Source organism: Thalassophryne amazonica, chromosome 2, assembly GCF_902500255.1.
Source record: "Thalassophryne amazonica chromosome 2, fThaAma1.1, whole genome shotgun sequence".
Taxonomy (NCBI): domain Eukaryota; kingdom Metazoa; phylum Chordata; class Actinopteri; order Batrachoidiformes; family Batrachoididae; genus Thalassophryne; species Thalassophryne amazonica.
In genome coordinates this window covers 53,923,165-53,936,354 of record NC_047104.1, presented here as the reverse complement: position 1 = coordinate 53,936,354, position 13,190 = coordinate 53,923,165, and the positions used below count along the sequence as shown (strand labels likewise).

Genomic DNA, 13,190 nt, shown 5'->3' with positions numbered 1-13,190 from the left:
AGTGCCATTCCTGTGAGAGTCTTCAAATTCATAGGGAACATTATTGGGACACAGAGCTTAGACAAGTTCAAATATGGCTAACCTTGGCCTATTTTAAGAGGTTAAAATGTCACATTCTATTTCATTTTGTTTTTTGGAGTGGTGGGTGTAACAGCCAATCAGAGTAGAGCAGCACTGTGATGTCAGTGGCAGGTGTCTCTGAACAGCTTAATTTATGCGTTTATATAGCATGTTTCTCATATATTCTGTAAAAGCTAGCAAGAAATAAACACTTCTAAAACTGAAAACGCTGTTTTCAAACCAACACCTCTGAAGTGATTTACAAGACATTTCACTGACATTAGCATGGTGATGTGACAGGCTAGCTGCAAACCATTTCCTTTGTCATATATTATGTAAAAGCTAGCAAGAAATAAACACTTCTAAAACTGAAAATGCTGTTTTTCAAACCAACAACACCTCTGAAGTGTGTGTGTGTGTGTGTATAAAAATATAAACGTAACACTTTTGGTTTTGCTCCCATTTTGTATGAGATGAACTCAAAGATCTAAAACTTTTTCCACATACACAATATCACCATTTCCCTCAAATATTGTTCACAAACCAGTCGAAATCTGTGATAGTGAGCACTTCTCCTTTGCTGAGATAATCCATCCCACCTCACAGGTGTGCCATATCAAGATGCTGATTAGACACCATGATTAGTGCACAGGTGTGCCTTAGACTGCCCACAATAAAAGGCCACTCTGAAAGGTGCAGTTTTATCACACAGCACAATGCCACAGATGTCGCAAGATTTGAGGGAACGTGCAATTGGCATGCTGACAGCAGGAATGTCAACCAGAGCTGTTGCTTGTGTATTGAATGTTCATTTCTCTACCATAAGCCGTCTCCAAAGGCGTTTCAGAGAATTTGGCAGTACATCCAACCAGCCTCACAACCGCAGACCACGTGTAACCACACCAGCCCAGGACCTCCACATCCAGCATGTTTATCTCCAAGATCGACTGAGACCAGCCACTCGGACAGCTGCTGAAACAATCGGTTTGCATAACCAAAGAATTTCTGCACAAACTGTCAGAAACCATCTCAGGGAAGCTCATCTGCATGCTCGTCATCCTCATCGGGGTCTCGACCTGACTCCAGTTCGTCGTCGTAACCGACTTGAGTGGGCAAATGCTCACATTTGCTGGCATTTGGCACGTTGGAGAGGTGTTCTCTTCACGGATGATGTGAAGGAGATGTGATGCACTGCATGAGGCAAATGGTGGTCACACCAGATACTGACTGGTATCCCCCCCCAATAAAACAAAACTGCACCTTTCAGAGTGGCCTTTTATTGTGGGCAGTCTAAGGCACACCTGTGCACTAATCATGGTGTCTAATCAGCATCTTGATATGGCACACTTGTGAGGTGGGATGGATTATCTCAGCAAAGGAGAAGTGCTCACTATCACAGATTTAGACTGGTTTGTGAACAATATTTGAGGGAAATGGTGATATTGTGTATGTGGAAAAAGTTTTAGATCTTTGAGTTCATCTCATACAAAATGAGAGCAAAACCAAAAGTGTTGCGTTTATATTTTTGTTGAGTATATATATATACACACACACTTTGCACTGGGATACCAATTAAACAACTGCACATTATAAAGAAGACAATGCTCATACGGCAGAGGGTATTTTAGCATTGCGTTATATTTTTAAATTTGGTGCTAGGTGTTCTGCTGCATTCAGTCTATATTATGTATTAACTATATGTTGAAGTATTGTCACAACAAATGCAGTTAGTTTTATGAAATTAAAAAATGTTTAATTTCCATCCCTTATGCAGGAGAATCCCACTGAGGAAGACGCTGCTGTCGTTGACAAAATCATGTCATCACGTTTCGTCAAGAAGGAGGTAATAAAAGATGGGTATTGTCCTTCTTCCCCTTAATTTGTGTTGTTCATACAGTGAATAGAACATAATATAACATTTATTTTAAATGCTAGTTACCACTTGCAGCTATTGTTATTGATCGTTATAGTGCTAGTGTAAAACTGAAAACTATGAAATCGTCCTCCTGCGGGAGAAGTTTAAAAATACAGCTAGCCGGATGCGACGCGTGGGCCATCACTTTCTGTGCCTTGCATCCAGTGTGTGGTACATGTAGAGCAGACAGTTTTTTTTGAAGGCGTCCCTAACATGTTTTAGCAACTCTTGCTAATATTTCATTATTATGGTTTAATATATAATATTTTCTTAAGATCCACTAAGAAAAGCTGTTTTTGTTAGATCCTTAGATCATAATTGATAATCACTGGCATTGTTTGGACGATTGCTCACACGTTTTTTCTTCTTCTAATTTTAAAGACATTTATCATTTTTACAATATTAATTTACTTTAATGAAACATTCAAACCATACGTAGCCATTTTATCTGAAAAAAGAACTAAATGAAGAAAAATGAATCATGCAAATTAATTTCCTCATTATCTTCCTTTGTCTCTTCTTCTCTGCAGGTCTCTCCAGGAGTGGCGGTTGAGGTGGAGGAGTATTTTGTAAAATACAAAAACTAGTAAGTTGTTTGTGCAGATTTGTGACTGTTTCAGTACTGCAGCTACTTTAGGAAATAAACTTCTACAATATGTACATTAGACTCACAACAATTAATTGATTCTTTGACTATTAGATTAATTACCATCTTTTTGATAATCGAGTAATCGTTCTGATTCATTAAAAAAAATAAATTCTCTGATTTCATCTTTTTAAGTGCTTCTGTTAATTGGAATTAATCCTAGTAATTGGAGTAAGCAGGTATAGAAACTCAACAAATTAATGTTCTTATCTGACAGTGAATTGAATGTCTTTGGGTTGTCAACAAAACAAGAAACTTGAAGTTATTATCTTGGGATTAGGGAACCACTGATCAACATATTTTCACCCTCTTGTTTTTTTACTCTTTTTGAACTCATCAGTTAATGTATATATAGTAAAATTTGCTTAAACCGTCATTGTATAAAGTAGATATTCGTACTGACTGGAAAAAAGCAGAAGTCCCAATGCTTTGGTATGGTTTTCCATGTAATAAACACCATATATAATGGATTTTGTATAACGTATTTTCGCTCACATCGGACAAAACGTCCTATCCAATCCCAATGCAGTTCCATTAAAAACTCAGGTACGAAATGAAGTTCAGTACTGATATTCAGCCGATTCGAGGAAAGTGGGTACCGTATTTCTGTGATTAAAAGACCAGCTGTTTATTTATTTTCAAACTGTGCTCAGACCCTCGCCTAAATGAAGCAGGGCGTAATTCAAGGCTGGAGATTATAAACAAAATGCTACCTACGCTGTAATATGGTGCTAGGTTTTATACATATCCCTGGGTGTGACGAATCAAAGACAATCACTTTAGATCAGAGCCCTCTGTGTGGCTGTGAAACCATGCACCTGCTTTACCGACAGATAGAGAGACCACAATGGCTGTGATTTGTCACTTTTATGTTTTCACTCCTTCGTCTTCTGTCATATTTTAAAGGTTTTTGCAGTGCGCGTGGCAGTTATATGTCGATCAAATATGTTTGACAGAAAAGTCCGCAGATACAGTATGACCAACTTTACAACACAGTTGGAAAAAGAAGTTCCAAGTGACCTGCAGTTCATGGAGGGAAATTGTATGTACTATACTGTTAGTTTGGAGGTTGATGATTGTATAAAGAAGTGGAGCTCGCTGAGGAACAAATCAATTCATAAAAAGCCACTGTTTCTGTGGCAAATTGCAATAAGATGCAGTGGAGAACTTTAAAAGGGACACGCGTGCATTGACGTCATTGCCTAGCCATGGAGTTACTGAGCTGGAGAAGCAGAAAATCAGGCTTTGGGATTTTAAGGTACCACTATGCAGCTGATTTTAAAAAAGGAGTGACTTTTTTTTTCTTTTTCTTTTTTTCAGAAGCTTTGACCCAGCAGGTCCCAATTCAAGGTCAGGCATTTAAACAAGGAAATGTGTAAGCCTAACTGCAGCTGGGGATTCCCCGTAGATTGTTCAATGCCTCTTGGCTGTAATTAATCCAGGCTGTTTTATGCATATAGCGGGATTTCGATTATAACAGACAAAATTCGCTGGTCCACCTGAATCCATTAAATGCGAATTTTACTGTATTTGTAAACAGCAGCCTGCTTATCTAGAAGACAATGTATTAATGATGTGCAGATAGTCTTGGTGAGAAAGCTTTGCGGTTGCGGCGGCGTGGGTCAAAAAGTGACAAAGTAGAGTTCCCTCTAAGTAATTAGTAATTTTCAGATAGATTACATGATGTATAATGGCATTCAACAAGCTAGATGTGATTAACTTAATGTTTTCTCACGCACACGCTAGTGAGTATACTTGATTACTACGTTCATGTCAACAGGCTGTAGCTGTCAACACATACTACATTTGTGTTCCATCGTGTGTGATAAGTGTACAGAGATGATAAACTCCACTCCAATGCGTACTTCCTTTTCCACTTGATCTGCACCAGTACATTTCAGTTGTTGCAAAAAGTGCCACTATGCAGGAAAAATGCATTGTATTTTAGATGTAAAGAAACACACACACACACAAGAAAAGTAGCTGGGGTGCAACACAACACAGACTCAAAGTGGTGATGGAAAGCTACTTCCTTGTTTGACCGACAACTGACCTGCGCATCACTACTATGTGTGCATTTTACGTGTTGACCAGATGTAAATAATTGTTTTATGACCTTAATTTTAATACATAAACAGGTTATAGATAATGTACCAGGCTTTGCTGCTCCTTTGAGAGCTACTCCCATCTATCCATTATCTGAACCCGCTCATTCTAGAAAAAGTTCAAAACACAAACTGACAAATAAACTTTTTATTATTATTATTATTATTATTATTATTATTATTATTATTCCTCTTCTTTAAACAATGGGAATATTACAGCTTCATTAAAGTACAGGGGTAGTACCTGAGTGCAAGCTATCCCTTCTCAATGTGTTTTTATGTCTCACAAACATTTCAGAACTATTTGAAAGGATCAAAGGATGTAGATGTTGAAGTGTGGATTTACCAGCATATGTAACAGACAAACTCATTCACACTCTCATTCACATGATTTTGAGTCACCAGTTCACTTTAGTGTTAATTTTGTTGCCTGTTTCGTAATTTAGTCTTGGTCTTTTGTCAAATGTCCTTTTTAATTTTAGTCATATTTATATTTAGTTAACATATTTTTTGTTTAATGTTTTAGTCAACTAAAAGTCTGTTAATTTTAGTCTAGTTTTAGTCAAAAGAGAACCGAATGCATTTTAGTCTTGCTTCAGTCGCGGCATTTTAGTCTTTTTTTTTTTTTAACAGATTATTTATGATTACCACTTCAGTCAGTATAGTGTTTCCACACATCTGAAATACTGAATGTCATCATTTCCTGACAAAATACACTTGTTGAATGATTGAAGGCTTATGGTATTTTTCTCCAATATTCAAAATCCCGTCTTCCGCAAGGCTTCCCGTCAGATACAATTAGACATTCGGTTTTCTCATAAATCCACTGCACTGTAAGGGCGCAGGTCTTTTGAAATTAAACATTTGTTGGATCTAATGGTTCTGTTTGCATGTTCAGAATTGGCTGAACATACTTCATATTTCATTATTTTGTTATATTTCATGTCATTTGTTATAAGTATTAGTCATAAATAATGTTAAAAACAAATTGATATTGGATGGATGCAGCATTTGTTTCTGTATTCAAAACTCTACACACAATATCTTTAATCTAAGAATAGGAGAGCTGATCAGACACTTTAACACCGTGAGATACAGTGTAAATGTAAACACTCTCACTCACTTATCTTCAACCACTGGGGGTAAATGTAAACTCTTTTTCATTAAATTTTTGTCATTGGTCTCAGATGGATATACTCTGCAGCATTTTATTTCTTTATTTTTTCATCTCGTCGTAAGATGTCCAATTAGTTCCGTTGTCTTCTTAAACACACAGTTATTAAACACAAACATTTTGGACTTTAGGTTCCTAGTTTGTAAGAAAAAGTTAACTTTCTGGAGGTTGATGTCCACTTTAGTGGCCTTTACAGATCTATGCTCAAATTAGGGATGTCCCGATCACGTGATCGGAAATCGGGCCCGATCACGTGGTTTCAGACTTGATCGAAATCGGACGTTGCATCCCGATCAGGAATCCGATATAGATTTTATCCTCATTATTTTGATCAGCGCTATTTCAGGCTCATTATTGCAGATTAATGGGCCTTTTATGCGTCGGAAACGTCAGGGGCGTGAGACGCATTGTTTTTTAGAGGCGTCAGAAGCGTTCGGCTTTTGACGTGACGCTTCTGGCGGGAGCTCGCATTGCCGCTTGTCGGCAGGCTGACGCGGTCAAAGTTCAACCCAGTCTTTTTTTTTTTTAATTGAACAAAAGAAAAAACACAAGTTCAACTGGACAGAGGTGGGGGGAGTTACGCGCGCAAAGTTTCTTTCGCAGATCTGCTGTTTGTGTGTTTACGCGCTCAGCCTGACGCCTCGATGGAATGACAAGAGGATGATGGACACTTTCCCACCGAAACTCTTGCTCAGTCATCCTTCCGTGCACAGCAAGACCCGGTGCTGACCAAGTCCTCAGGACGACGATCTGTCATCTGATTGACAAAAAGAAAAAAAAAATTGTCCTGTGATCGTTTGTCTGCAAAATGGAGCGAGAGATGGTGTGTGCACGAGCGATGTGCACACTCATCACATTTAGGAGCGCGTGTTAAAGATCTTCCGTCTTCATTCACGTTCACTGCGCTGCTTTGAACTTGTTGAACACTGATAAAGCATCAGAGGGGGACACTGAGGACTGTTAGGATGCAAATGTGAGTTGTTTTTTTTTGTTTTGTTTTTTTTTTCCCCTTTTACTTTTCAAGTTGACTTTTGAACTTTTGATGCTCTGAGCTGTGACGTAGCTTCGCGCTGTCCAATAGGAACGATGCATCGGGCCAAAACACGGAAGACTAGTGGCAGAAACCACTGATCTGTACAAATGGTAAATGGACTGCATTTATAAAGCGCTTTTCCATCTGCATCAGACGCTAAAAGCGCTTTACAGTTATGCCTCACATTCACCCCGATGTCAGGGTGCTGCCATACAAGGCGCTGACTACACACCGGAAGCAATAGGGGATTAAAGACCTTGCCCAGGGGCCCTTAGTGATTTTCCAGTCAGGCGGGGATTTGAACCACAGATCAGTGCAGAAACCACGTGTCTGAAGAAAAATCCTTGGAAATGTTTGTTGTTGTTGTTTGTTACCTCAAAATTTCTGATTACTGTTTAAAAAAGTTTAGAACACTCGTAATTAAAATAGCTAAATTAGTAAATGGTTCTTTAAAAACCTTTCATCTATAAATTAAAACCACCTGTTATTTCAGATTAGATAATTTCTTGTTTAACATAAGGAACCTTTGAGATTTATTTTTAGACAAATAAAATAACATGGAATTTTGTAAATTTTTTAAGTCTGGTAGATTGTTACTTGATTGTTCAAGCTACCTCAAGGAGAAGTGAACTGTTTAAGTGATAAATAATAAAATAAGGTGATTAAAATGAAATTATTATATATTTAGCATTTGTTCATTATTCATTCAGTTTTTTAAAGTATCGGATCGGGACTCGGTATCGGCAGATACTCAAAATCAGATGACTCAGAATCGGATCGGAACCAAAAAAACCTGCTCGGGACATCCCTAGCTCAAATACATGGCAGGATGACACCCCGCCCTCATCCTGCAGACAGAAGACGGAAACAAAACTAAACGGTGACATTATCTTAAAAGCAGATTTATCAACATCCCGCACATTCAAAAGACAAAAATGGAGAGATTTTATTTCAGTTTTTATATCACACAAAACATTTCCGTCTCGTCTTTTTTCTTTAACAATAATGCATATTGATTTCGTCTTAGTCAGCATTTGAGAACACTGACAAAGTGTCATCATCATTTCGTTTTCGTCATAAAAAAATGGTTGCTGAGAAAGATATTTCATCACGTCTCATCTGACGAAAGAAATTAACACGAGTTCACTTCAAATACGTGTCTTTGGGAGTGGGAGGAAGCCGAAACACCCATAAAGAAGGGCTACAACCAAAATCAGTAAGTAAATAAGTAAATAAATAAACAAGTGCATTGGCTTACGATTGAGCTGTTCCACAGCGTAGTAATTAATGAAGACTACCAATAATTCAAAATACAAATACACTTGCTCTATGCTATGGATTTTGTTTATGATGCGCTAACTAGTAGAGCAGGCTTCAAAGTCAGCCTGCACCAGCAAGTTGTCTGGAAAATGTGAGAGCTCACGCCGCTTTGTTTTATAATGAAAAAATGTCATAAAGTGGTGTGCACAATGAAAGACCAGCAGAATGTCCATTGTATGGACATGGTTTGGATGTAGGAAGTCAGACAGTGAGCAGGAAACAATTTTCAAACTGTTGAGTAATGATGTTTGAAATCTTTTCTATCTCCTCAAATCAAAACAGCTGGACAAAGAAAAAAAGCTAGCTCTGTAAGTCAGGCCAGTTTTTGTTTTCACTTATATATTTATTTATTGATTTTTATTTCATGAAAATGTTTTCAAAAATTTAATTTCGTGAGAAAAGGTCCCCCATGTTTGCTGCAGTTTTGTACAATAAATGATCTTAAAATAACTGTGGACTGTGTGAAGTATGTTGTCGTGATACAGTACGGTAGTGTGGTGGTACAATACGGTCATAGCTGCCATGCAGGTCCCATACCAGTGCTTCAGTGCTTTACCACGTCACAAGTGTTTATATTGAAATTTTCAGAAAAAATTACTCTTCCCTGATATTCATGGTGCTTCAGATTGCACTGTTATATAAATTTTAGGCCATAATAATAATGTCCAGCACTAATAATTCATTACAGTGTATTAATCTTTTCTTTTTTTTTTTTCTTTTTTTTTTTTTTTACATGGATGCTATTACTGAAAAAAATCTCCCATAATAAAATCAAACTTTTTATTTTATTATTTTTATTATTACTTTTCTTTAGCTTTCTCAAAACTTTTTTTAATCTCTCATCAGCCTGTGTTATAAAACTGATTTCAGCCTAATGGTGAAATGATGGATATTTCCATCTCTTAACTAAAAATTTTCTAACTGGTATGATGGAAGATATTAGTGATTGTGCAAAGATCATCTCAGTGAAAGCCGTTGTGAGCAACATCTGTAATGTGGGATCACATCTGCTGGCCTCAGCAGTTATCAGAGATGCTGTTTTCATGCTTTCTTACTCCACCCTCATGGTGCCTCTGTCTCTGTGTTTGCTTGCGTCTGTTTGGGGTATCAGCTCCTACCTGCACTGTGAGTGGGCCACAGAGCAGCAGCTGGAGAAGGACAAGAGGATTCAGCAGAAGCTTAAACGCTTCAAAATGAAACAAGCACAGAGGGCGCTCTTCTTTGCAAATGTAAGATTGCATCGACATACACTGTACTGTTTCTCACTGGTGGTGATTTGTTATATGCCGGTATTAGCATGTTTTTGGGGGGCTGGCAGCACATGAGTGTGTGTGGGTTTTAATGCTCTGTTAGCAGTGGACATGTACATTTTTCTGAATGTATTGTATCGCCTAGTTGAGTAACAACAGTAGTGATGCTTGCCTCAGCTTCCAGATGGTGTGTGGGCACTTTAGTTATGTTCTTTTACTTCCTCTTCTCTCTTTTCTATCCGTTTCTCTCAGATGGATGAGGAGCCCTTTAACCCTGACTATGTTGAAGTAGACAGAGTGCTGGAGGTGTCGTTTTGCGAAGACAAAGACTCTGGAGAGGTAAAGGTGGCCCTCTTTCATTTGGAAATCATATTAGTTTGGTGTAAATTTGTGTGTTAATTTCTGTCTGCCTGCCTGAACAGCTTCTGCTCCCTTGCAGTTTTTTGTGTGTGCATCTGTCATTATATTCCACTGATGTCTCTGCAGTACAGAATTGCCCAAGGCCATCCTAATGGACTTGCTTGCAGCTTTTGTTAATGTTGTAAAAGCAGAGCTTAGCTTTTCTTTCATCTTTTCCACTGCTGATTGTATTGGGTGTTTTGCAGGAAGTGGTCTACTATCTGGTCAAGTGGTGCTCTCTGCCGTATGAGGATAGCACCTGGGAGCTGAAGGACGATGTGGATCAGAACAAGATTGAGGAGTTTGAGCAGCTGCAGGCAGCCAAGCCAGACTCTCACAGGGTGGTAAGCCATGCCCAGTTCCCAGTTGACTGATTCATTTTCTGTGTCATGTCATGCTCCTACAATGTACATAAATGAAATTGTTTTGTTGCTGGTGTTTTATTGAGACAAGATTACATTTAAAAGCATGAATAATTCTCCATTTAATTCTCTCTTAATTGATCATTATTAGATTAGAAGTTGCCCTAACCCTCACACTGGTTACAATGCATCTTTCTAACATTATAAGGTAATAGTGTTGGAATGGATCATAGTTGAGCTGTCATCTGTACAGGCCGCTCCCACATTTCGGCAAGCATATGAGCCACCAATTAATTACAAAGTTTACATAATGGTTTGACATACATGGTGAATTGTTTGAGTATTAACTGCATAATTCATGAGATGCAGTGAAATCAAAATGTGAGCAGGGAAAATGCACAAGTGCTTTCATGTGAATGGAGCATTTGAAAAGCAGACATCCTTTGGTGCCCTACGCTCCGCTTGAGGCAGTCTGGTGTGGGGTTGATGCACGTTAGGGACAGAATGGGCACACTGCTGTCGTTAAGATTGTGCTGCTGTGAGTGTGCACTGTGCCTTCTCTGTGGCGTCTTTTGCTGTGGGCTGGGATTACACTTGAGCTTTGCTGTGGGGTGAGTGATGGGCCTATATAGGAGGGCTGTTTATCCTGGAAGTGTTACCCTCTTACCAGACTGTAGACATCCTCAACTTTTTGAATAAGATTTGAAGTGACAAACGTAAAAATGGTTGGTTTAATTTCTTAAGTTTTAAATTACTTAAAAAAACTCACTAGTACTGTTCTTATTGCAATTTATTGTTAAAATATTTCATTTAAAAATATTTAAACATTAGACAACTTGTTTTCATTTAGGTCCATGAGCAAAGGTTTTCATTCTTTGTTCTTTGTAAAAATGGAAAGAAAACCTGATGAACTAAATATATAGTTCCTGTTATTGTAATCTTTTCATGTTTTCAACTCGCATAGATATATTTGGAAAGATGCCAGCACATGATTAACTGACTGATTTTAAACCAACAGTTGTCAGAATAAAAGTGAGGGGAAAAAATGCTATGCGGTAGCTTCACTTTGAGCAGCATTTAGAAACGCTATGCTTGGGTGCATTCTGAAATGACAGATTTCATTCAGTGTAGACAAAAATGTATTTTCTCTTCTTAGTGCTGAATTTTCATCAACATGGTTTTAGTTGAAGTCTGTTCATTTTTCTTTTTTCCATCTCTTAGTCTCTCTTTTTTCCCCCTGCTTTTCATTCTCTTGATCTCACCTTTGGCATTTTTGTTTTTATAACTTGGCTTTGTGCTTTAAAAGAAATTGCCACCTGAAGTTTACTGTTGTTTGATTAAGAACTGCCCATTTTCTTCGATTCGCTGTTTTGCAGTTGTGAATTTTGTGCCATCTCGCGGTCTGTGACTCACGTGAGAGGTCAGTTTCAGAAGCGTTCCAGTGTCACAGACCAAATGGTCCCCCCAAAAAACAGTCCGCCCTGCCTTCACTGCGCATGCGTAATTTCTGTGCATCGGCCGCGCTTCACCGATTATCACCTCGTTTCTACTTAAAACTGCTCTCCAGTCATCATCTATCTCAGCGACAGATTTCTGAAGCTCACAATAACCGGTTCCACATAAATTCAGCATTATTTCATAATAAAAGATGGAGAAAGTGATCAGAGCGCTGCAGCAGCACAAGCTGTTGGTGCTGCGTTCACTGCGCCTCCGTCATTTCAAAGCGTCAGTAGCGACTCACCGATTATCGTCTCGTTTCTGCTTAAAACTGACTTTAGAATGATTTAAGAGTTTTATCTTGTCATCTGATGGTTACTAATCCCATTATTCCCTTTGATCACTTTGGGTGAAGAGAGTCAGTCTCAGACGAGCTGCTGTGGTCCCAAATGACACATGGGCAGTGGAGGCAGAGCGGACCAATTTATTTTAGGGGGGACCGTTTGGTCTGCGACACAGGTTTAGGGCACAATGTAAACAAACCTCGTGAAGTATGCATAACGAGACAACATCGGGACACAGCAGAAATCCATCACAGGTGCTACAGCTCCTCTAGATAACCCTCTCAGCTTGGGAAAAGTGTCATCATCGTAATTACCCGTGAACTCGCTGGATCAACACCATCTACATCCTCGCTAGTCATTGTTTACATGCGCTGTGAGACGCTGGAACTCTGCTGGCACCGCGGTGCATTCTGGGAAGTGCAGGGGGCCGCCAGGGGGATTATGGGAAACACTAAAGTTCCGAATAGCTGTTTCCATATCGAATGTAAATGTGTAGATATCGTCTGTTTTGTTGTCTATTCAGTTTACTAACAATGAATCACGTTTGTTAATGCAAGCATAAACTGTTGAATCCAACCTTCTCACTTAGGAGCGACCGCCGGCCAACCTGTGGAAGAAAAAGGAACATTCGAGGGAGTACAGGAATGGCAACAGCCTGAGGGACTATCAGCTTGAGGGTGTCAACTGGCTCCTTTTTAACTGGTACAACAGGTGAGACAAAAGCACACCCCATTACAAATTAATTCTAGGCCCTGAAAATGGGGAAATACAAGCAAAAACGGCTCAAGTCACAACACGATTTATTGGATTTGGATTTGAATAACCATAAATTAAAACTGTCAGTCGGTACTTTAAACACATAATCGTTTGTTTTCACATCTCTTTTGGATTCTTCTCTTTTCGATCGTGGATGCCATAGTGGACCTAGTATGAATCTGCATGTTGATTTGGGCTAGGGTTTACAATGGATGCTCTTCTTGACACAAGTCCTGATGCATATCGGGAAGGGATGCCCTCATGCTTGTTGTTGCACTACAAGCATGCTGATAAACAGCTGAAATACCAGATCATGCTTGGTGTCTCAATACTTGTCCCTACACTCACATAGAAACATAGAGGAGAAATTTGTACCACGGATGTCAGAC

General features: G+C 38.8%; 1 protein-coding gene across 7 annotated transcripts in view; it reads left to right on the top strand.

Annotated features, from left to right (window-relative positions):
• Positions 1-13,190, top strand: part of chd9 (chromodomain helicase DNA binding protein 9) — a 260,945-nt gene that overhangs the window by 170,619 nt on the left and 77,136 nt on the right. For all 7 annotated transcript variants that reach the window (XM_034186197.1, XM_034186214.1, XM_034186205.1 and 4 more), the window contains 6 exons: positions 1,835-1,903; positions 2,506-2,561; positions 9,365-9,482; positions 9,756-9,842; positions 10,109-10,246; positions 12,635-12,756. In XM_034186197.1, coding sequence (XP_034042088.1) covers positions 1,835-1,903; positions 2,506-2,561; positions 9,365-9,482; positions 9,756-9,842; positions 10,109-10,246; positions 12,635-12,756 — 590 coding nt within the window. The remainder of the gene's footprint in view (positions 1-1,834; positions 1,904-2,505; positions 2,562-9,364; positions 9,483-9,755; positions 9,843-10,108; positions 10,247-12,634; positions 12,757-13,190) is intronic.